The sequence below is a fragment of the Acyrthosiphon pisum genome, chromosome A3, assembly GCF_005508785.2.
Source record: "Acyrthosiphon pisum isolate AL4f chromosome A3, pea_aphid_22Mar2018_4r6ur, whole genome shotgun sequence".
In the NCBI taxonomy this organism is placed as follows: Eukaryota; Metazoa; Arthropoda; class Insecta; order Hemiptera; family Aphididae; genus Acyrthosiphon; species Acyrthosiphon pisum.
In genome coordinates, this window is record NC_042496.1 from 19836655 (window position 1) to 19863323 (window position 26669).

The following is a 26669-nucleotide window of genomic DNA, read 5'->3' on the forward strand; positions in this document are numbered from 1 at the left end:
ACGGAAGCCCAAAAAAAAAGTGTGTAACCCTGGCACACCACAACATTTCCAAATTTCATATTTATTTTGTTTACCATTAATTGTTACATTATTCATTGTCCCGAATCCTAAAGTCAATTATAGAATTTTTACCAACACATTTCTCTGATAAAAGTCGATTTAACGAACGCCTGGGAAACGTATAGTTTTCTATCGGCGCCCGGATTCATATAACACTATAATCGGAACTCTATTTATACCATTAATAATTATACCACAGTCCGTTCCACTGTGCCACTTATTTTTTTTGAAGCTGATCCAATAAAAACGTACCCTGGGAAAACCCGGGTTTTGATTTATGGGCGCGAGAGAAATTCGCGTTTTCACGCATAATATATTACAATATATAGGTACAAGATCTGCAGGTAGGTATAAATGCTTAACCGAATTATAATAATATATACGATACGCACACACGACAGGGGTAGCGGTGCGTATCGCTTCTAGTTGATTTTCGCCTAGAGATTCCGTCGCGGGTAGGACGGGCGGGCGGCCACACCTCGACACATATATCGACACACGAGGTAGGTAATTGATCAAACCGTCTCGTCTGCGGGCGCGGCCGCCGTTCGGGAAAAAACACCCCTCGCCCGACCGGCGCGCACACACGCCAACGCGCGCCGAGGAGAGAAACGGAAGGAACGAAAAAAAACTACCCTTACACGCGGTATGTGGGCGACAGAAGCGCGGTGTTCCGTAACGAGGGGGTGGGTGGGTAGCGTATAAATGATATTTCGGCGGCCGTTCGGCGTTAGACGCTTGCAACGCACACGCACACGGTCGCTCGCTAGCAAACACCGTTGTGCGTGTGCGTGTGGGTCGTACGCTACTATAATACCGTGTTATATATTTCACGGTGGGTCGACGTGGTGGCGCTTTTACGCTGCTGCAGTCGCCGGTCGCGCCGTACGACCTAGCAAACGGGGGCGCGCGCGCGTATTATAGCGTTGTATATTATACAATACGAAATACGCCGCCGCTACGACGGAAGACGACGGCCGCCGTGTGTGGGTATAGCTATTTACGATTTTGCGCGCCGCGCGTCCGTGTGTACGTGTGCCGGGATCCCCGAACGGTGCGTGCGCAAATCGATCGTCGTACGAATACGTGTGTTTGTGTGCGAGTGTGTGTGTTTGCGCGTGGATGGGTGCGCGGGGAAGGGATTTGGGAGCGCGCAAACGCCGCCCGGCGGCACAGCGACAGCGTCATCACCGGCAGCACCGGCAGTCGGCGGATCGGCGCGTTCCGTGTGTCTGGCCTAGTACACATTGTTGGCTGTAATATTGTCGTCATCGTCGTACGGTACGTACGGTACGTAGGTATATATTTTATTCGTACGGGCCCACACCGCGTATACCGCGGTACAGGCGCGCACGCACGAACCTCACTGAGCGGTACACGTCATATCGTATTATCGTACGACCGTACAGTACAGCCGATCCTGCCCGTGCCCCGCTGACTCCAACATTGCCGTTTCCATAATATTATAATCATAGCATAGTCATTATCGTTAATATTATAATATCGTTACGAGTACGGCCGGAGACCACGCGGCCGGGGCGTCGCCGAGGGAAAACGCCGTGCGCCAGACGCCGCCGTCATGACGCCCGTCATCAATTCGACGACGTTGGTACGTATATAAACAACAGTACGATATTATAATATCATATGACAATAACGTCTCCGAGTTTTTCCGACGGGTGGTGGGTGAGCGGGTGGTTGGGCACTGGGCAGTTGGTAACAATTTAGTAATTTGTATTGACGACTATATTATTATTTTAAGCATAATATATTTTATTTCAAAGGTTAGGTTAAAAATATAACGGTATAAAACGGTATGTTATATTATTATTTACCCAATTGAAAATATAACGGTGTAAATGCCTTTATCGGGTTTCGATTGGGTGAGCGGGTGGAAAATATTAGACTTGCCTCCGAAACATTTCAATAGCTGCCAACGCCACTGATCGTCGTCGTCACTATCATTACTTCCGTAAATTTATTATAACTGTTACCGCGTGTTTACACGTAAATTACAATGCGGATTGCGGAGGTGAGGGGCCGCGTTCGCGTGGTTGTTTGTTTTACCGCCCAAGTCGTTTTACGACAGTATTATTATTATCACTTGAGGTCACCGCACTGATCGACCAACCATCACCTTCGCGCCGCCACCGCCACCGCCACCGCCACCTCCATCGTCGGATCTCGTGACAACCGATAGGGGATGCAAATCGTGACCTATATTACAATAATATTATTATTGTATTGTAAGACACTACGTTTATTTATTCATTGTAATATTACGTTATCGTTTTTATTTGTTATTGTTGTTGTCGTACAACAACGTTTTGATATGGTACATGTAATTGTATAATACGCGATGTACGTTAGGTACCCTAATTGCACTGCGCACGCTGCAGTCCACTGTACCGCCGATTTCGTAAGTAGGTGCTGGGCGGGAAATGAGTGTCCGATCGTCGTCAGGTCAGACCGTTGCCGTGACGAGATAATGATAATATTATGTTATTTTTCCGTTTTACCTACGTAGCGGCGTCTACCCCGACGGATAACTGCCTTCGGGTTTTCCGATTTTTGTCGGTCAGCAGCTGCATGGAGGGGGTGGGAGACACTATCAGAATAAATTTTTTTCGCACACGACCGCACCGCCGACGTCACAGTTCGTCCATCCACGACGAATGGTTATCGCCCCATCGATCCCAAAGACGCTATTATTATTACGTAATGAATTGCCTAAGAGACACTGCGGCAGCCACCGTTCTAACCGCATAATTATTTAACGTCCGAAATAATGGACTCCGAACTGTATTACGGTCGACAGTTACGCGTCACTTTGAGCTTTGAGGTTCATACAAATTATTTTTTCGTTATACTGAACCCACCCAGTACACTGCGCAGAGGCGTCTTCGAAGGGTGGGGGGCAAAGGGGCAGCCACTCCACATATCTTGTAGCCTTTTAAAAATGTACTTATTTATTTATAGTTAATTTTTGGGCAATCGTAATATTTCTAATTACGCATTAATATTATAAAAATTGTATACGAATAGGTGATGCATACACAAACATATTATAATAATTACTAATAATAAGTTTAATGGTTACATTTTAATAAATTATTCTAAAATCTTAGAATACTCGTAACTTGCATCTTAGCAAAAATATCAAAAAAAAAAAAAGAATACGGGGGGGCCAAAATAATATTCTTACCTTCAGACGCCATAACTTGTATAACGGGTCAGTTCATTGGGATATTCAAAATTATAGAATAAAATGGATTATTCTAAACATGGGAACAATTTCCTATGCTATGTGCATTAGTAATACGGAGAAAACACATCTAAGTCGACGTCCTCTTGAAACAAATTGGTAAAAACAAAAATATATGTTTTTAAATGAGCAATTCAAAACTATAGTCTATAATATACAAACACTGCGAGATTATTACCCTTGGTTTTCACCCCGTTCCTTCAAACATGGGTCTAGGGACGCCGCTGACACTATATCGGGTGTAGGTACATCGCGTATTATACGAGGCTCCGGTGGCCGCGTCATTCCATAATGTTGCATCGGCCGAAAGGTTTGATAAAGTTAAATTCTGATGATTTGGCCGGCAACGTCGACTTATGCCCCCCCAGTGTGTGCTTATAATAACCAGCTGACACGACGGTCTGACAACTCGTACACACGATCCGTTGAATTATCGTTTCGGACTATACACGCCATACACGATGATAATAATAATAATCATAATGTATGTGTCTATAATGTATTAGCTGTACTGGATGTAATATAATGTGGTAATAATAATATTATACTGTAATGTATATATTTTATAATCTATAATTCAAAATAATTTCTCTAGGCGTGTTTCATAAAATTCAGTGTTGAAACAACTCCACATTCAGATTATACAGGAGTGGAAGGATTTTTTAATCAACCCAAATTAAAAGTATTATTGTACAAAAATAAATTAAAATTCCTATTCAAGTAGTTGAACAACGCACAATCGACTGCCCGAAATTATTTGAACGTGTGAAAATTAAACTATATACACATTAGATTACGCGAAAGTCTTCATAATTATATTTTAATAATACAACAAAATGTACTTAATAAATTCTCCTTTTAATATCTTGATGGCTCTAACCTCTAGGTAACACTATAATAAAAAATTACGATGCTCCTTTCTTCAATTTATCACTTAAAGAATTTTCATTGCAGTTTTCGGTTTTGTTTTGTTTTTAATATATTCCAATAAAACTCACTGATGAAATAATATTATGTATTAATTACGTGCATTGTTTATATTAATATTATAATATTATATAGTTTCCGTGATCTGTAACTAATGTTATTCTGTATTCATAAACGATATTCCACTTACAATAGGCATTGTCTGTCGAAGATATTTTAACACAATTTCCAATATAAATGAGCACCTATCCACATTTATCTTTGTGTCACAATTTTTGTAATTTAACTTAAATGTTTCATTAAGTAAACCTTAAAATCTATTTGAATACCTGAACGGTACAGGTTAAATTAAATACACCAGTTGTTACTAATCTGACAATAATTTTTTGGTGTTCGCGCTATTCAGTTATTTCACACTCGATGACGTGCTATGTGTACTACACATTGTGGTGTGTAGTATTTTTAATATGTTCCTCAAATACTAAGCCGCAATTTGACTTTCGTTAATATACAAAGCGCTGGAAACTCGCGGTGGTTATTACTTAAGGGCTAAAACAAATTGATTTACATGAACACTAATAAATGCCACTATTAAGCAGATTGAAAAGGCTTTGCGTATAGTCAATACGTAAATCAAGTATAACAACATCAAATGCAGTAGTTGTACAAAAAAGGTCAAATTTATAGAATTATAATAAAAGTTAAAATGTTGTTTACTTGATCCAGCTGTATTTAAAAAAATCATAACAAGTTATATTTTTTATGACCTTTTTTTAATTAGATTTTTTTAATAAATCAAACATTATATAAAGGTAACTATGAATATTCAATATCGACGTACATCAACTATTGTCTATTTATACCAATGTATAAATTAAAAATTACCGATTATTAATAGTTTACGTCTAAAAATACAAATGTTACAAATTATTTACTGCTATCTAATAGTTTTGATAAGGTCAAATATAATGCTTTATATATTATATACACAATAACACGTAACTAAATGTGGTCACTAAACGAAAATACATGTTCCCACTCAATAGGCTTTTGCAAATAGGATTATCCACTCGTCGAGTGAATAGAATTCAACCCCAAGTTTACCCCGACCGAGTGATCCATTGAACGTACTTTTTTTCTCGGTTGATTTTATTTATATTTTATTTGTACATACATACATACTACATGTACACATTGTGTACCTATATATATGTTGTATACATGTGTGGCTCAAGTTTAAAGTAATCATCATACTATATTTTTGCAAAATGAGGTTTTTTTTTTTAATCTCACTTCAGACACTTGGTTTTTAGACTTTCAAATGACAATAGCTACTAGTATTTTTAATTCCTATTCAGAAGCAGATATATATTTTTTTTTAAATCTCTACACAAATGTTGATTATTGACAAATATTTTAATTTATATTATAGTAAGCCTATACTGTTGTACATTTTAAAAGCTTAGAGCATAGATTATTGATTAAATATATTTATTATTCATTGATATACCGTCATTCAGAAAACTATTTATCCAGCTCCAAAATATTAAATAAAAATAAGTGTTAGGTACCATATTTTAGTATTTTACAAATGTTTACTATATGGTTTAATGTTTATATGGTTATATTGGTTTTAGCAAGTTTATATTATATCGCAATAATTGCTTGAAGTCTTAAAAACCATAAAAATAATAACAATGCACAGATGACAGATCAAATGAATTAAATAAAACACTAGATTCTGTATGATGTACCATAAAGTAACGTCTGTACCTAACTACCATAACTGATTTTCTTAGAAAACCCAAAATGAAACTACCATACTCCTTGGATAAATTATCGTTATATTATTCTAGATGATTACCTTAACAACGTAAACATTTCGACCACTAAATCACATGTTTATGCGAGTAGCCAAAGCCAATTATTATGAAATACAACATTTAGATATAATTAAACTACTATTATAAATGTGCTTATTATGTTCTATATATAGTGTACAAACTATGATCACCATTTAAAAAAAAAATTACAATTTACAAGTCCGTAATGTCACGAAACTTTCGAATATTAACTATACACTGATACCGCCAGTCATATAAAAACATTTAAATTGCCTTTTATCTTTGTTGACATATCATATACCTACCCATACAATCTGCACCTATAATATAGATGTATATATGTTGTAAATTATGCATAAAAAAAAGCTTTAAATACTTTTAAAAAGCTTATTTGCTAATTGTTTTCGATGCCATTACACCCCGCGTATACTGTAACGATGACGACATAAATAGCTATAAAACCACGTCCATATAATTAATTTCGTCATTTGACATGAATGGGTGTACCTATATTTATCGGATTGAACGCTGCCAAAATACGTATAAACAAATAAATTATATCCACCAGCTTTGTATGCAAATATGAATAATGAATAAAACACTCTTGCGCGTTTCTTGCCGAAAACTTTCGTTTTCCATAATGATATCCATTGTTAGACGCGTATACCCACTTATAAAGTCAGGCGTGTAAAGAAATTTCTATCGTGCGATTTTATCGGTGCCGCGTGTACTATATACGTCGTGCCTAAATATATATTATCATGATATAATAATATTATTATATTTGCACGTAAAATATTATTGGATTGTTAAATCGGGAAAGAGACGGTGGTACCTATAGGTGGTAGGTGTATATTATAAACCTAATTGTAGGGAAACTACAAAGTGCAGTATACACAAACGACGCCCAACATTGTAATAATATAATTTATATAATATTACAGAGTAATATTCTGAGGGAAATACATTATCGTAAAATAATATTATTATCCAACATTAATGCGATCGCGATACCATCCGATCCGGTATCGGCGGCGAGACGGCGAATGACGGCGATACCATCAGAACGGATGTTTTTTTTTTTTTTTAATCCATTTTTCTTTTTAAACGTCGTTCAGTCACTTGTGATTTACGTCGACCTACATTATACGCACATGTGGCCACGACGATGAATTTGGCGTCGTGAATTCGCTGTGGTTATTAAAAAAACATATTATAAACGTTACAAATCTGTTCGCAGAACACAATAATATATTTATTGTTATCGACGCCGGATTGACACGCTCCGCGGGCCCCGAGTCTCAACTTTATAATGTCCGCTTTAAAAATAACTAAAAAATTAGGTATTACTGACTATGGGCACCAGAGCTATAGTACCTCCCCCCCCCACATTATTCGCTTAATCTGGTCGTAATCATCGTATGACTGCAGTACAAAGGTGATGAAAGCTACTAATAGACCTCGGATGAGATGCCCGATTGTGACCCGAATTCGGGTAGAACATAGTAGTTACTAGTTACGGATCTTGATAAAAATGTAATTCTTGTATCGTCTAACAAAACTTTTGAAATTTTTATTCGCACAGCGCAATTTTCTATTTCAATTTTCAATTGCTTAACTTTTTATGAAAGCGAAATGAAAATTTAAATATTAGTAATACTGACATAATAAACAACACTATGATATAATAAATTATAATGGTTATGGTTTGCCATTTTTTACTTTTTGTACTTACCACCGCATCCAACTAGCTTTGCAATCTTCCAGTTTGTCCACTGTTTATTTTCTTTAATGGACCAGAAACCATACCGTTCGCGCCAAATATTGTAAGTCCGTGTGAATACGCTATATGTAATATTTATGCAGAAATACGTAAGACACAATCGGGATGTTGATTTAGTTTCAATAACCACAGAAAACATTAATTTCTACCTACTTTGGAACTGGCTGCAATCGGAATATGAAAATGTAAAGAGGTCACAATGGACGGCAATCAGGCGATCCTATGGTATAGACGATGACAATCTGCAGGATATTATGGTATAATATTATATTGTATTGTATTTTAAGACGATTTATCACCCGGTCGCGGAAAACGGTGTTTTGGATCGGTGGTATTAGATTTCGGAAGACTACGCGGAAATTATTTCGGAAACGAATAATATTAATTCCGCGGGCGTGGCTAAATAGTATAGTTTAATGGGTAAATCGGCAACGTGTCGGTTGCAAGACAATAAGCACGGGTGATTATTGTTATTATTGTCCATCCGTGGCGAAGAACTATTATTAAACAATACGGTAGTGATACAATACAATAGTTTAACATTATACGTAATATAGAAGATAATACAATATGATACACACACGCGTTAAGAGGACGCCACGCCCCAAGGGTGCCCATTAGGGAGGAAAAAACGGACCATACGTCCACCTCCCTTGGAAAATATGAACATAATATTTAATAAATACCTATTTCCACGATATCACATAGACAGCGCACAAAATTTGTTCTAATCTGCACTATCTTCACTAGGTATCTTATACATGAAATAAGTGTACCTATTATACAATTATACACGGTTTTTGTTGTTTTGTCAACTTAGGTACGTAAGTTTTTTATTTCAGCTGACATTTCGGGAACATTTTTATTTCCCTCTCTCTTCAAAAATATAATCTTTGTGCACCCATGCCACACCCGCGAATTTGTTGTCTCCGCGTCTTGCAATAGCGTGTGTAAAATGTAGCGATATCAAAATTTTCTCTGTTGTATGGGTAGAAGTGTCTCACGATACATTATAGGTGTAAAACGAATTATAAGCGTTAAATGTAAAAATGTAAATAAAAAAGCAATTTAAAAATGCTCATAACTCCCTTTTAAATAAAAAAACAAACGTCTCGAGACTGGAGTAAACTACGGACGTGGGTGTGGTGTCCTCTTATATAATGACTGCGATCTATATTATTACTCCGGTAACCATATAATCTATATACGCGCAACCCTTCGCCACGGGGTGGGGTGGTGCGGCCGAGGGATACCCTCGCTGGTCTCCGATTTTGCCCGGCGATCGTCATATCTTTTAGACCGAACGCACTGCACGTATCTCGAACTAATCGCGAAACGGCAGCATCAGCTATATTATTATGTATTGAACGTGGTACATAATATACAATATACAGCCGGAAGATGGATGATGGCCATGACGAGCAGACACAACGCGCGATCGTTGACTGCATATTTTAACATAATATTATATTGATATTGATGTTTCAATGCGCATAAACGAGACCTGCAGTCTGCTTGTAAGTAGGAACACGGGTTTCCTGGAATTATATCAATGACAAAATATTATTTTATGTTTTTGGGTTTGATACAGATATTTTTATTCTCTAACGGATTTTGAGCAACGCTTGTTTATCGCCATAGGAACGGATAAAATATGAAAATTACCTTATTCCCACTAGGTATAATATATAATATACAATTCATGGTTACTTATAGGCACTAATATATATTTATGATTCGTAAATTTTCTCCGAAGTGGAAAATATTGAGTAACGTGATCCGGGCCGTATTCACACTTATTGCGCCCTGGGTAGACAATATTTGTACGCCTCCCACCAAAATAAAAAAAATTAACCTGTTTTTTAATAACAATTTAGTTATAATTTTTTACTTATGAAAATGTTATTGAAAACACAGATAATGATGTGACATTGTTTTAATTAATGTAAAAATGTATAACAACATAAAATTGTAAACTACAAAAAAAATTACAAAACTGAATAATTATAATTATCATTGATTGACAAAATGAGTAAATTACGCCATGTTACCGTATCATATAGTCATGTAATACAAAAACTCCTCATAGGTACCAATTCTTACCAACTCTTTCAAAAAAAAAACTGTATTTATATAATATTACACTGCTGCCTGGTCCCTGAATGTATCAAAAATTGGATGTCCTTAAATACGGTCCTGAGCGTGCTACGTTTGTCGTTTGGTTTATTTATCATAAAATCAAGTACCTATTCGTTAAATATAATAACAATATAATAGTTCACGATCACAAATGTATGTTAAAAATTATATAGTTCTAGTGAAATAAAATAAAAAAATCTTGCTCAAAGTTCTACTTTTACCCAGCGCTTAAAATATATAAATTATACTATGGTTATGATCGTATCGTGCTTAGGAAAGAGAAACGCAAATTAATAAAGGCCACACCACCGGGATGATACGTTTTTAAACGTAATGTAACTCAAAATACAGAGCACACAAATTATATTTTAACGACCAAAAATCTTAATTGAATTTTTCTCGAATCTGAAATTCGAACGAAAAATACATTACGCACGGTAATCTGTTATTATTGTATCGTTCTAGTCTTGCACATTATAATTTGTGTGAGTATATTGTTATATAGCGTTCAAACGATAAATCTTAAAACACAAATCGTACAAATATAAGGCTAATGTTTGTGTAAATGCTCGCAGGTTCAATACCACTTGAAAAATTATTTTGATACAATATCAAATTCCTCTTAATAACAAAGAAAATTATTTTTAAAAAAACGCAGTAGGTATACTGTTCCATCATTATATTTTCATTTAGTTCATGGTTCACGTTAAGCATTGATTAAAAAATTATAACGGGATTTTTTTCTCCATCAAGACCGTTCGTTTTAATTACGTACCTGACGACACCGGGTATATTTTATTTTATTGTAGATATATGTCTTAGGTTTAACCCTTTTCCATTCAATATAAAAGATTATATAATAGTAGGGTCGTTTGCCAATAAATTATTCAGCACTCGGACAATTCCAGTGTGTATATATCATGCATACAATTTGTTGACATGCCACTGTCATGTTTATTTATGTCTATGGTCTATGTAAAGTGGCTCACAAATAAAATCGTACGCATTGATTATTTATACATTTAAATAATATATTACCTTATGGCTTATAACATTTTAAAGCAAATGCTAATCAACAATTTAGGATAATTAGATTCATTTAATTCCGCAATGCATTACATAATGATAATAATTCTCAGTTAACGTAGGTATATCTGCGTTTTTTGTATCAAAGAGCATTATGCTCTACCCCAAAAGCACATTTAAATATACATTTTATGTAAATATTTATATTTAGTTTTTTTGACCAATGTAAATATTATTTAAATCACGAATCGTGTACAAAATGTAATCTAAAAGGATTTTAGTATTATCATTTACGATATGATATTATTTATTTGTATTTGTTCAAAATGTTCAACACTGTCGCGTTTCGAGTTTAAGTTGAATAATTTTACAGTATCTCAAAGTTTATGTAAATATTTATTATACCTGTAGTTGTATATTTTGTTAATCACATTTTATTTTGTTTATACATTGTTATGGTTATTTTGTTGTCCCATAACAGTCTTAATAAATAGCCGATTAGTAGACTAATGTTAAGTAGAGTTTTGCATTAATTGATCACCAAAAGTGACGCATTTGAAATAGTAATTCTAATAAACAATATGATTGATAGTTTTAAATAGGCGTATATATAATTTTTGGAGTTCGATTGAGAAATCTTATTATAAATTATTAATTTAATTAAGTAACATTTTCGGGATATTGAAAATAGTGATCGCTAATGGTTCTATTTCTAAGTGAAACTATATCTCAAGTCTCTATTGTATCCAAACTTACAATATTACAATATACAGAACATTATTTATGCGATAAATTATTAATTATGCTTCTACAAGTTACAACTGTAATCTCTTATGTCTTATACATTAATTAATAACTTAGGTATGTACTTTCAAATAATAATTATCTTATAGCGAAGAAATATGCATATTTAAAAATGTTAAATTGTATATTATACTACTGTGACTATATTGTAAGTTTAATATCGAAAATAATTATATTGATTTAAATAATGTGAACATAAAAACTAATCAAATTTATTATTTAGACAAACATTTTCAAATGAACTAATGCATTTTTGGGAAAATTAAATAATAAATAATATTTACCTCGAATTGTAAATTGCAACATTATCTTGAAATAATTGAACTTTACAAACATTGAGTTCATAAAATGTATTATACAAGACACAAGTGTAACAACTAATATAGTAGTAATATAACGATTGAAGGGCTTCCGATCGAAATCAAGATAAGACTTCAGGTGCTATTGATTTTTATTAGTGGAGGTGAAAAAAAAGGCAAGAGGTATAGGTATTAGATTTCACCCCACCCGTTGGTCCAGGTACAATTCATATTTTATATGTGCAATTAGGTGACTGAATCTACTTGACCTCAATACTCGGGGATTCACCAATACATCTTTTTAGAGTGTTTCGTTTGTACATTTAATGACATTATTTTGAAGTGCATTTATACAAGTGCATTATTAACACAAAATATGCTTTCGTATAAATTTGCATTATTCGCGTGTCAAAAATCCTAAATTATTATTGTTCGTTTCGTTAGTTTTTGACACCTACTCGTGGAGATTGGGTAGACCTATCCCATATAGGTCAACATGAACTTGAAATATTTCTTTGAAAAAAAAAAACCTTTCTTCTATGACTTGGACACGGTTTCGGTGTTATTTTTAACCGCAGTGCAAAGACGAAGAGAATTCGTTGAATGTCAGCAGGTACATGTGTATAACGTACGAAATGTGGCCGATTTGTAGGTCGTCGGGACTTTTTGATGTCCCACGGATCGATAAAGCGATGCTACACACACACACACACACACACACACATATATATGTAGTAGCTTAGTACGCTATAGCCCATAATAAATAAATAACCTTTAACAAATGCACATTCGTGTTGAACAAATGTCTGTAAATGATGCCATTCCCATATGTGTAATAAATAATAATATAATTAACATATCTACATATTTTACTTGTTAACTTTCGTCTTGCACAAATGTACAGCCGTCAACCACATCGCATGATGGCTTCTGTAGGAATAACACACAGTTGAGTGTGATGTTGAGTATAAAAATGTGTAGAACTTCGATTGGTATGAAACATCGTACCTTCAAAAGATATATAACAATGAATAAATAAATAAATAAAATAACATACGACATAGGTTATGTACCTTCTGTTTGTTTTTTGAGGGGCCAGACCGACGCGATTAAGAAACTGCATATAATAAACCGTTTTTTCTTTTATGTCGTAAATGAATATACCTAAATATTATGAACACAAACAGCAATTAACTTTAACGTGACTATAGTACCTACTAGTCTCATAATATAATGTTCATGAATGTTATATAAATACCTGTGCAATGATGGTTTCAGGCAACCGTGCCGCTAGCGTGACATGGACAAGCGTGCGGAACACGTGAGGAAATTGCCTCCGTTGGCCTCGTCCGAAGATCTCAGTGAAGATTTATTAGACAGCCCGGAAGCTGACGCCAGAAACAAATGTTTGGAAGACATCGAGGAAGTGCCGAACACGCCGGCCAAGGCGTCAAGACAACAGACGATATGTTTGGCGATGCCAAACACCCCCAGGATAGACATCTCTCGAGCCAGCAGCTCTTCGCATCACGACGACAGTAGTCCCGAGAGAGACTTGTTTGTCGGTGAGTTTAAGTACCCAAAATATTGTAATATTGTAAATAACAGGTGTGCCGTGCGATAATATTTTTACAGCCTACAAACCAGCAATACTAAATCTTTTTTTTCTTGGTCCATACTATTCGGTTAAGTCAGAGTGACTTAACTTAGTAATTAAGATATTAATATATGGGTAAGGGGGGAGGGGGATAAAAAGGATACAAATTAAATTAATATGAATAAATATATTACTATAATACAACAATAATATTTTACATTTTTATGATTTATTATATAGAAATTAAATTTTTAAACTAGTGTGATTTTAATTTTGAGTTTTTTTCAACGTATGGCTAGTCTAAACGCATCCTACCATTTGGGTTATTAGTCTTGAGAATTTGTTACCTTGCGTTCCTTAATGACGCCGTAAAATGAATGTATGTACATACTTTGTCACGATTACAATTAAAAGACCTACGCTCGCTTGGAGTTCCTTTTTCCTTCATACTATTTCCGCTGAGATAAACTTGAATGTGGGATACCTCGAGTATATTTCAACTTTTTTTTATTGGTTTACGGCCAAAACTCAAATCTCGTTTGGCCGTCGAAATCAAAAGTGAATTTCAAGCAAGGTTTATAATAAAACGTTTTAGTACGTAATAGCTAAAAATAATGGATACTAGTATGGTATACCAGCTGCGGTAGGAAGAAGGGTGCGAATTTTAGACATTTAACAGACCCGTTTATCAGCCGGTTAAATGTTTATATGATATTATCTTGGCAAACATTATATCCAATTAAACGGAATACTCTACAAAAGTTTGACAGATATAATTACCAGATATTACTTTTTTAGCTTCACAAAAACCTTTTCAGTGTGCATGGGTAAACATTGCGTGTTTAACAAGTGCAGTAAAACGTGTTTAATATAATTAAAAATCAACCGAAGCGAGTGATAGGGATGTACAAAACTTGGGTATAATTTGATTTTTGTTTATCACATGATGTTTTTTAAATTATTTTTATTGTTATTTGTTTGTATTAGACGCTGACGGAAAATCCGTTGAATCTGTTAAATCTGGTCTAGGATATACGGAAGAGATTATACCTGACCTCCATAGCAGTACTGAAGAATTAAACTTTCACGACTTAACTGAATCGGAAATCAGAAGGCGGCGGTCAAAACTGCAGCCTCAATACGCGGTATTATTTTAACATTAATAACAAATTAAACATAATCTCTCATTACAATTTCAAACAAGGTACACTATTAAATCAAACTACCTTTGAATTATATTAATATTGTTATTCAGCATACTATTCACATTTGAATATTCAAACTCATTTTACTCTGTATTTGATCTACTTTTTATCAAAACATTAAAAATATGGATCCAATAAAATGTCACTGGTGGGTAAAAAATGTTTCTTCTTAAAATCATAAAATGTTTTTTTTAACAATAGTATGGTTAGTTAATAGTTATACACCTCAATCAATAAATCATAAATCGTTTAACTATAAATACTGAATTTTAAAATAAAATAATTATTAAAAAAAAAAATTGTAAATATATTGATTGCTGTAGAGCTGAAAAGGAACACAATATTTTAATTTGTATTACATAGGTAGTTAATAATTTAAACAATAAATTCAAAATACATATTCACTATACTTAAATATTAGGTACTAAGTTTTCAATAATCAACATACAAATTAATTCATGTAATTATTTTGTGATCTAACCATTGGTTATAAATAGGGCTCGGATTTATATGTATTTATATAACCAAAGTATGTATTTATACAATAAAAATATGTGTTAAAGAATTCAAAATATGTATTATCGAAAAAAAAAAATAATAATTAATAGTATAATAAAATGTAATAAAAAAATGTATATTTTTCTAATTATATTGATTACAAACATTAATTAACATTCATTTTTAAATTTTCGAATCCAAAGATCGCCGATATTGTCATAAAATCTTAATAATAATTAATAATAAAATAAAATGTAATAAAAAATGCATATTTATCTATAGTTATCTAATTATCTTGATTACAATTAATAATAACCTGCACTTTTAAATTTTTGAATTCAAAAGATCGTCGATATATTATATAGTCATGATAACCTTTCAATTATTCTAAATCTGAAGAAAAGACAATAAAACAGTATAATTGTATAAATTCGTGAGAAAAAATTGAATAATTGTGAAATATGTAAAAACATGTATTTATGACAAAATATGTAAAAATATGTAAAATCAAATATAGCTCGTTTTATCAAAAATATTGTGAAACAAATTTATCACTTGTCGAAATTAGTTTATCATTTTGCAGAGAAAATATGTATTTACATATAAATCCGAGCTCTAGTTATAAATACTATAGATCGCTCACTGGTCCGTATTTACGCGACGCGAAATATTGACAAAAAATATAGTGGCATACAATAATGGCCATGTACATTTTTCCTAAAATATTTTGCAATATTTTGCATCGCCTAAATACGGACCAGTGAGAGATCTATAGTATTAAAATCAATAATCTAACTAATATATAACAGTAAAGCAATAAAAAAAATTAGCCTTGTTAGATTAGCTTGTAGCTTAATATCTTTAATATAACTAAAAATTTTAATAACAAACCTATTGTTTCATTTACAGGTTTCTGACGCTACTATGGATACGGATTTTGCTGCTGATCGAAGAGATACAGCTAGCGAATCCGGTTTTCTGTGCATTAGTGGTCGTAGTAGCCGAGTTTCTTCAGTAGGATCAGTACACTCCACTGCCTCCATAGCTTCTGCAGCATCACGTTTGTCTGCTGCGTCGAATTATTCCAGAGCTTCCAGAGGTTCATCACCACATAGAGTTCTTTTGGAAACATCGTTTTGTGGTCCAAAATCACCAGAACACTTTGCCAATCGCCAACTGATCCCTATCAACGACGACGACGACGATCTAAGTGAACCAACCGTCAGACCAAAATTAGCAGACATTGAAACTCAAACAGAACAAAGACCAAAAAAAGTGCACGTAGAATCTGTCAAAAAAGAAATAAAAAACGATCAAGTTAAAGCAAAAGTAAAGAAAACTAAATCAAAAGAAATAAAAGAGGTTAAAGAAATACAAGTGGATAAAGAAATAAAAGTTACAAAAAATCTGGCCATGGAAAACGAATCAAAAGAAAGAAAAACAAAAGAAAAGCCTACTTCAAAAGTAAAAGTCGTACTAGATAACCCCAAAACACAAAAATTTGTACCATTAGACAGTCTCGATGACGACGACATAGAAATAATTCAGGGTAATGCACCGAAACAAGTCCCAACAGCCATACCAAGGGAGAAGTCATCTCGTCCAAAAATAACTACAGGAGAAAATCAAATTTACATTCCATTAAACCCTGATCCGACCGAACAAGAATCTGCAAATCCTACTAGTCCAAAACGATTAAAGCCATTTACAAATCGGACATTAGTGGATTTCATCAATAGAGATCCGGCAACTATTGAATCTTCTAAAAGAATAAGGAGACCAATCAGATCAGGCTCGCCAGGAATCAGAGAAGAGTTTAAAAAGTTCATATCAAGCACAGATGAAGAGGCTGACGGAGCTCCGATACAACCTGTAAAGTTAAGAAAACAAATGAGCGTTGAAATGACTAAAAGAAAGTCTATAGATCAAGATTGCTCTTCCAGATCCATGTCACCGTCAATATTTGAAGAGTTTCAAAAGTTTATTTCTGAACCTGAAGATGGAGATATAAATGTTACAAAACTTGAAACAAAAAATCGTTGTTCGGCCATTTCCATTACGAGCCGTGAAGTACAATCTGTAGTTGGGGCGGGCCTAACAGATAGTCCAAATCTTGGAAGATCGTTATCTCCGTCAATACACGAAGAATTTCATAAATTTATGGCACAACCAGACGACGAAGAAAAAGGTATCATACATAAGACATTACCTCACACAGCATACAAAAACCCTATTGAAGGTAGTCCTTCATTGTCGACTTCAAGTAACATTCGTTCGATCTCACCAAGTATTTACGAAGAATTCCAAAAATTCATTGTAGAACCAGAAGGTAATGAAGATTTACTACCAGCACCACCACCGAGAAAACACGATAATGATTTACACCCAGATGAAGCTTCCTGTAGTAGATCTATAAGTCCAGGAATTCTAGATGAATTCCAAAAGTTTATAAGTGAACCAGACGATGATTCGTCAGGTAGAAAAATATGTGATCCAGCGCCACCTGCAAAAAGTCAACAAATGATTAAAGTTCAAGTACATTGTACACCTGGAAGTCCACCACCGGAACAAATAGTCATAAAAAATTCAGGAAGACCTAAATCTGACGATCTAGTGAAAATCATACCACTTAAAAGCGAAGACGACGATTCAGGTCAGCTACAATCTGTCTCTTCATCGCAAGCTCAGATCCTCAGGAGGCGTTCCGAGTCTTCCAAAGAAGCCAGACCGAAAACCGGTAACCAATAAATGCCCCAAAAACGGTTTTGTTCGGCGCCTTAATTTTTTTTTTTAGCTATTAAACAAATCATAATAACCCAGTGCTTTCTTAACTGCTGTTTTTAGTGCGCATAACAGATTAATATATTTTTTGATAAGCTGATCGTGATAACTAATTATTATATTTACACTTGTTAATATAGCATCTAAATAATAATTGCCCCATACTAACATGGAAAGTTAAAATATTAACATAACTAACATGGTATTTCAATAATATAATCTTTTTTTCAAAATCACTACATTTCATGTTATATGGGAAAGTTTTAAGAAGTAAACAATTACATAAAATATATTTTACTTCAACTTGATTAATCAACTTGTTTCATAAAAAATAATTTAATTTCTAAAATTTGGCACATAACTAAATGAGTATTTTCATAAAAATAAGAGAATTTATTTTTTGTTTCTTATTTAACTCAATTCGATCATATTTTCTAAAAAATATAAAATTATAATAAATCTAAACGTGATAAACATAAAGTATGAGCATAACAGAATATTTAAAATCCAGAGTAGTAATATTTTTTGTTTTGTTTTAATAGGTTTGCAATGTATATATTTTCTTAAACTTAAACGATTAAAAATATTAATTTGATAAAAACAAACATTGGATAAAAATTACGCTAAGTAGATCTTTAGGCTTAGGTCCTTAAAACATAATTATATATATAATTTAGATTAGGCCATACAGTTTAGACTATTGGCGCGTAGAACTCATGATCTAGTTGAAATGTAAAAATTAAACTAAGCAATATAAATGATAATACATAATTTATAACTATAATGGTTATTTGATAAGTCTTAGGAGAGATTTTAGTAATTCCATAGTGGTATTTTCAAACACTTGTATAATATATGATGGTGTATATCGGATATAAGTCCTCCTGGGGTGTTGAAATGCGAAAGAATCAACAGAGGAAGGACACTCTCGTTGAAGACGTACAGAGACCTACTCGTTCGCCATCCCAATTAGTTTTCCGTGTGTTATTTTCTATCTACTAACATTTAACTAGATTTCTCAGTCCGGGATGGCATTATAAAATATTTGTACTTTAGGTACAATGGATAAATCTAAGGATCGTAGAGGATCAAGTCGTTCGCTGTTGGGATCACTTCTACACCGAGCTAGCAGTTTTAGAAGTATTAACAAGAAATCTCCAAAACGATCTAGTGCGTCAGAGTTTGTTGATATTGATCCGAAATTCACTAACGTAGAGTTTAAATTTAATCAAGATGTAAGTGCCGAGCGAATGATTGAAAAACTTTTGAATGATAAAACGTTACAGTGGTAATATGATTTTCAGATAGAAAAGGATACGGTTATAATTCCATTGCACTCCCCTAATGATAGTTTCGACGAACTCGTTGTTAGCGATTCAGATTCAAATATCACAAGGGCAGTTGTTCACGTTTCATATGAACCTAAGCAAGTAGAAATAGAAACCGTATCGAATAAAAAAATATTCGACGATTTGGTAAAACACCAAAACAAAGTGCTAGTAGAATCAATGGACAAAGTTAATGTTGCTGATGATACTGTTAAAAATATTCAAATCATCAAAGATGACATTTGGAACAGTAACGAAAATGGTGATTGCAAAATTACAAATAATTTAGTGAAACTCGAAGAGTCGTCATTATCACCCGGATTCAGTAGGTAAATAATTTTTATTCGTAAATATAAAGGACAAGTTTTTTTGCCTTGAAATAAGATGATATCATTAGATAATATCTACGTGTATTCTAAATACGTTTAATTGTCTTAAACAGATCACAAGATCCGGTGCACTCGGCCAACAGCAACGATACGTCACCAGACTCGGAAGTGATGTCCTCGCTTTCGATTGCTGCCACAGAAGAAGAGAAGAAGAAATTATTCAGCCACCCAAATTCGGTGGAAGAAGAATTGCCACATGTTCCGACAACACTTCCGCTAGAAAGGTATGTAAAAGTAATTTATATTTATACTATACATATTATTATTCAATATTTTTATAATATATTACCTATAGTTATTAATTAGTACACATACTATAAGTAAATACCTACAGAATAAATGAGGGGTCCTTGTTGGCAAGGATAGTTTAACATAGTAATTCTAATATTGGTCATGCATATCAATACGATAGTTGTAATTTATCATTGATTTACAATCGACGCCTTTATAATATTATAATATTTTGTGGTAAACCTGATATCGCTTTCAGGTCGGTGGCCGTGCCAATTATACCGGTCAAGCATCGGATCGCCGAGACGAAGACTTGTTCGTTGGATAGGCCGACTCCGCGGTGCAGCACACCTAGCGCCACCGACTTGCCTTCGGGACTAGGAACTTACGCCATCGCAGCCGCGTTCGAAGACTCGCCGGTTGTTGCCAACAAAATACAGATCATACTACCGAAGTAAGTGCCATTGAGATCGCATCATTATTTATTATCAGGGCTCGGAACACCATCAGCTTACTTACACTTTTGAAGTTTTTTGTTAAGAAGCATATAATTCAAAATCTACGAATCCATACGATTCCTACCATAATACGTAGGTGCCTACAACCTACTTACCTAACACTGAAATTCAAAAATGTATACTTCATGATTTTTCCAAATTTAAGAGATTTTTATTATAATTTAAAGATTGTACGAATATTTTATTAGTAAATCGACAAAAAAAAAGTCAACTAAGTACACAAAAGAAATCCCGTTTAAAAATATGGAGCATTGGCGTACCATGAACATATATATTTTGAATCATACTACACAGTTAACAATTATTTTTATTGTTTAATATCAATACTAACTATTTATAAAATTAAAAAAAAATGTTTCATAATAATTATAATTATTGTTAGGTATGCGTATTTTTCTATATTATTACAATTTTTTAATAATTGTGCACTTTTTTTAAACTTTTTGACATAAAAAATATGCGTAATTTATAATAAATAATAATTGCATGTAACAGTATTGTACAGATTATTAATTAAGTCATTTTCGAGCATATTATTGTACAATCCGAGCCCTGTCTATTATTATTATATCGAATACGATTAATTTGTCAATCCACGCGAAACCCAACCAGCTGCAGTCACACATAATATTATATGCGTAAATACAATATATTATGCAATATATGTATATATATCTACTGGAGTATAATACATAGTACATATAATATATGTAGACGGATGAATTTGTTTTCCAGAAAATCGTTAGTTTTGAAGAAACAAGCTTCCTCGTTGACAAAATAGCGTATCGTAAACCAAAATTTTCTAACAAAAAAAAAAGGTACGAAAAGGTTCGACTACCGAATAAAATATATTATGGCATTGACGCACGTGTGCATGTACCTGTTTTACCTATATGCATATACATAACATAAACGCATAACCAATAATACATTAATAATGACAAAGTAATAATGCATTAAAACCAAACAATTATATTATACCTACCTAAGCAATGTCGGAAAGCGTCACGTAAATATAATTTGATTATGTAGACTAACATTATTTTCGTGTTAAAAAGCTTTATGTGAACGTTTTCTTGGAATGAGTTCAACTTTAATTATATGTTTGATATAATAATAATAATATGATTTAATTTAGTTTATTTTAACACGATAGTTATTTCATTCATACTACGCATAAAACCTTCTTTTTTTTTAATAATACGTCTTTTTTAATTTCCATGTTAGCTTTTCAAAACCTTTATATACACAACTATTAACGTAATATTATAATGCATAATATAAAAAGTGTAAAACAACTAATTACGTTATTATTTTACTCATCAAAATATTTACATTCCCATAAATTCTAAAATAAAAATATTTATACGTAAACACCTTACGAATATACCTATATGAATTAATGGAACAACTGTAATACTATTTTTTATGCGATACTTTAACCATATGAAATTTCTCATAACACTAACGTTGTAGATATTTATTTAGGCACTTATTTATATATAGTTGTATTTATGGAAAAATAGGTAATTGTTTATTATTTTTATTAAGACCTATACGTTTTCGAGTAGGTACGTATAACCTTATGTAGCCTGTCATTTTGTTTATCAGTAGGTAATTGTATCTCCTACAAGTAGCGATGATCCCGTACGTCTTATATTTTATTTTTACCAAAGCATGAAATAATTCTCGTTAAAGCCTTAAACATATTTTAAACTAGAATATTATTTAAATCAAATAATATTATACTGAGTATATTATAAATATACATTTTTCCAACTATGCTTTCAAACGACTTAATAAACATATTGGAATAAATAAATTATTTTTGGATTTTTAAGCAAGTATAGACTAATAAAACTCTATTACTTACTTACAACCTATCCATCGTAATATGATTTATATACGTTCAAATTAATATACAATTAATCCACGCTATTGCTTATGACTTTTAAACGAAAATGAAATGGATCTTTCATTTTTGTCGACGATACCTAGTCATTACGTTAGATATAAAACGATAGGATACCACAGCACAGCTAAAATAAAATTTGGTTTGAAGTCGTTTTCATTGCCATCGCGGACTCGATCACAATTTATGGTCCGCGTTAAACTTATGAACTGTCGACATGGATTGAGAACGAGTGGTGAGAATTTTTAGTGCTATTTATATTATGTGTACACGTTGGGATAATAATAACAAATAACAATCGATCACAATAAATCCGATAAAGCCTTTTCATGTGCCCCGTCAGCGATATTAAACGACGGCAAACGGGCAAACACGAAAACCACACTTTGGGATTTACGGCTTTATACGTATTATATTTCGTTACTCGGCGCAGATGGTACGATTAAAATACTAAATATTATTATTATTATTATTATTTTTTTTTATCGATATGTTTTAAGTACACGTACGAGTGTAGCAATACCGCACCATCATGGTCACGACTCAGCTCAGCGCATATTTATTATGATATATTTTTGAAACTAGTGCAACGGTGGTCTGGCTGACGCTCTATAAATATACATATTATAATATTATATATATCACGGGCGAAATCCGCGAGAAAAAAGTTTTAATAATATTATTATCCTTTGGAAACTTTGATAAATTTTACATTATACTGGGTAATAATTCACATTAAAGAACACTATATTAATTAGCACTTATTTCCCCTTAGAGTTTCAAAACTAATGATTTCACTACTATAATTTAAAAGCATCATAAGAGCATCAAAGTATAGACCTGAGCTTTGAGCCCCCCCCCCAAATTTCAAACACAATTGAGGCCACTGTGAATACCTATCATTTCTGGCTTAAATACGACTTCACACTTCACCGTAATAACGTAAATCGTGATTCCAAACCCCGAACGCGGTATAAATTCTTCCACCTTGGCCGCAATCTAAACACGGCGGACGTGGGCGATATTATATTCGCTAGCGGCGGTAATCGCAATATTTTCCGCCGTCCGTCAGTCAGCTTTAGATAAGTCTTCATTGATTCTTTCTCCACGTCTGTCGGCACGGTCGATTCTCGATTAATCCATTTTCCCATCGTCGCCCACGAGTGCGTATAATAAGTAACGATGAAATTCCTGTCAAACAAGCCATATAGGTACTCATAAATGTGTATGTTTGCAAACGTCATAATTTCCGGTCCGACGACAAGCATCACCCCATTTTCCGAAAATTACGAGCGCCGAGGGCGTCCGACCGGACGACAAGACAAGACTGTATCTATACAATAGTCCCATACATCATGTCACCTATAATATTTACAGGTCCTTTGTACGGAATAGAGACGGTTTAAAACCGGGTTCACAGTTACGTTATCTGTCCAAAAGTTGAGATCGACCCAACTCTGGAAATTATTCAGTAGATCATACGGTTAGTGAATGATACCATAAGTCAACGGCCAATCAGAATACGATAAAAGGCAAACGACTTTATTGGTACGCTGCTGTGGACTAGTGCAGTACTATACAATATATAATATTATGTCCATGTCTTAATGATTAGAAAACAATGCAATATAATAATGGGATTTATATTATAAACGCAAGAATGTCTCCCCCCTCCTTCCCACTAAATACTAAGTATCTATTATGTGGATTACAAAATAGAAACTTTTCCGATAAATATAGAAAGTCATGGTCACATCGAACCACGGTATCAATACACTTTGTCATGTATATTTTAATCCTTTTTAAGCTCTGTTATATTATTATTATTATTATTTATGGATTATACCTAACTATAACTGCGCATTACGTAACAAGCTGTTTTGACACTATAATTACAAGATTTTCTTCTTTTATTTTCCGGAAGATTCAGTAAACCCGCAACCACCGTCCAGACTGCACCGACTACCGATCCCCCGAGGCGACGCCGAGCCCGCAGCGTCAACGTGCCGATGAGCTGCTCGCGAGGCCGCTGGGTGGACTTCGACGACGACGACGACGACGACAACCTCAAGCGCGGCGGCGAGGCGTCGTTCAAGCCCAGGTCGCCCAAGAAGATCACCGTTCTACCCATGTCCATGAGACCCCGTCGGCGATCGTCGTCCACCAACGTGGACCACAGCCGATGTGGGTGCGACTGTCACCTCCACGGAGGACACGAAACATGGCCCGCGGTCACCAGGAACAGGAGCGACACGACTTGAACGAAACCCAACGAACGCCGAAAACAAACGAACCGTCGTCCGTCGTACTATGAGCAACGACAACGACTGACCCTGTCGTCGTTTTCCGTCTCAATAATATTCGGTCAGGTGGTAATGATAATTGATAATATTTATAATTTACTGTTACGAAATACTGTTTATTTACTGTTATTATATTCATTGCGATTTCACTCGATTCGAAACGATATTTTATAATAGGTATATGTTATTTAAGCATATAATATTATATTATGTTATATTATATATATTATGTACCCGTCTAATTATTATACTTATGTTATACTATGTATGAAAACATTTTTTAAAAATATTATATATATATACATATACTAGCTGCGCCGTGCGGCGTGCAAGTTCTACAGAATATTCTAGTCGAAGAAGACGTGCAAACTGCAGCGTAGGTGTTCGGCCATAGGCGACAAAAATCGTGTTCTGAATACAAAGTTCTGTATAAAAAAAATATATAATAATAAATTGAATAATAACAGTTAAATTTTACGCACTGCCATTCTTTGAACAAAAAAAAACATAAAAATAAATGAGCTGATGACGGTCGTCGTACACCTACGTACGATGATTCTGTAACAATTTCCACTATATACGTTTGATAAATCGTCCTTTGGCCACTTTTTCACTTTCCATTTTTAAAATAATAATATACATATTATAACGTAACGATACTCTTACGGTAAAGGTTTACAATTAATATTCTATTTATTCGTTTTAATAGATGTTTTATTGTTATTATAATACTATTAATTATTATTATACGTGCGACAGTGTATTCTGCGTGGATAGATGTGTTAAAAGTTCCTTTGAGGCCAACCCTGGCGATAATCATAATATTATACTTTATATTCTACAAATCGATATAATACGAACCACGCGTAACATTGAAAATGATTATATCGTACAATATTATTGAGCAATGTTTATGCGTCTAAACTCAATATTTCCAACATTTTATGAACCTATAATATTATTATAATAAGACAATATTATTATTATTTAATAAGTAAATGTTATATTATAACAATATTATAATAAATCGTACGTTATTTACCACCGTTTTTATTCTGGTTAATTGCGTGTGAAAAGCTGACCAAAGATTCCATGGATGTATTATAGTAGGTACTTGATGCGGGGCCAATTTTGGTCAAGGAACTTTTTCACGCAAATACTTTTTTTTTTTTTTTTAGAATCTTTTGACATGTTTAGCAAATATTACACACCTAAGTGTTAAATATTATATTTATTATAATTTATTGTTAAGTTTAAAATTCTAGATGTTTTAGACCAAATGAATAGAATGAAAAACGTTGAATAGATTATGTAGGAAATAATTGTTGTCCCTCAGACAATGCAAATATTATGTTTATCAAGTTTTTAGACCATAACTTTTCCACTTGGATGATTTTGTTCACTTAATAATTTAGATTTGTTAAGATTGAACTATAAAATGAGCAATTTTTTATTGATGCAGAGTAATTACAATACTATACGTATTGATTAATAATGCAATTTAGCGAAATAAAATGCTAAAATAACTAATTTGGCTCATTCTTAAATTGTATTTTATATTGTTTTATTTTTTTTTTTTCAAAACAGATGATTATTGCATGAAATTAAGTCTATTTAACGTACGTGATTAATGTACGACTGATTTGTTTCTAATTTTTAACCCTATTGTACATGAAAAAACATGTTATTTTATACTGTTGTTATTTGTGTATTATGTATGAAAGAGATTACTATTAAAGCGAAAACAATTTATATTAGTC

The 26669-nt window shown here is 33.4% G+C and overlaps 1 protein-coding gene and 1 long non-coding RNA gene across 4 annotated transcripts; one reads left to right on the top strand and one right to left on the bottom strand.

Moving 5' to 3' along the window:
* Positions 1 to 1085: 1085 nt before the first annotated feature.
* Positions 1086 to 26669, top strand: LOC100569114. 2 transcript variants are annotated; one of them, XM_016800837.2, is made up of 10 exons: positions 1086 to 1669; positions 13426 to 13712; positions 14732 to 14889; positions 16357 to 18184; positions 19285 to 19463; positions 19533 to 19885; positions 19999 to 20169; positions 20436 to 20630; positions 21430 to 21512; positions 24531 to 24551. In XM_016800837.2, the coding sequence occupies exons 2-9, from the start codon at positions 13448 to 13450 to the stop codon at positions 21473 to 21475; spliced, it is 3195 nt and encodes a 1064-aa protein (XP_016656326.1). In that variant the 5' UTR covers positions 1086 to 1669; positions 13426 to 13447; the 3' UTR covers positions 21476 to 21512; positions 24531 to 24551. The 2 variants fall into 2 exon arrangements, with proteins under 2 accessions (XP_016656326.1, XP_003241495.1); XM_003241447.4 differs by lacking the exon at positions 21430 to 21512 and having other exon boundaries at positions 1087 to 1669; positions 24531 to 26669.
* On the bottom strand, positions 7739 to 13514 carry LOC107882475. 2 transcript variants are annotated; one of them, XR_003839787.1, is made up of 4 exons: positions 13406 to 13514; positions 13221 to 13311; positions 13021 to 13155; positions 7739 to 10125 (listed from the first exon to the last, which is right to left on the bottom strand). It is a non-coding gene; the product is annotated as an uncharacterized LOC107882475 (long non-coding RNA). The 2 variants fall into 2 exon arrangements; XR_001678760.2 differs by lacking the exon at positions 7739 to 10125 and having other exon boundaries at positions 11981 to 13155.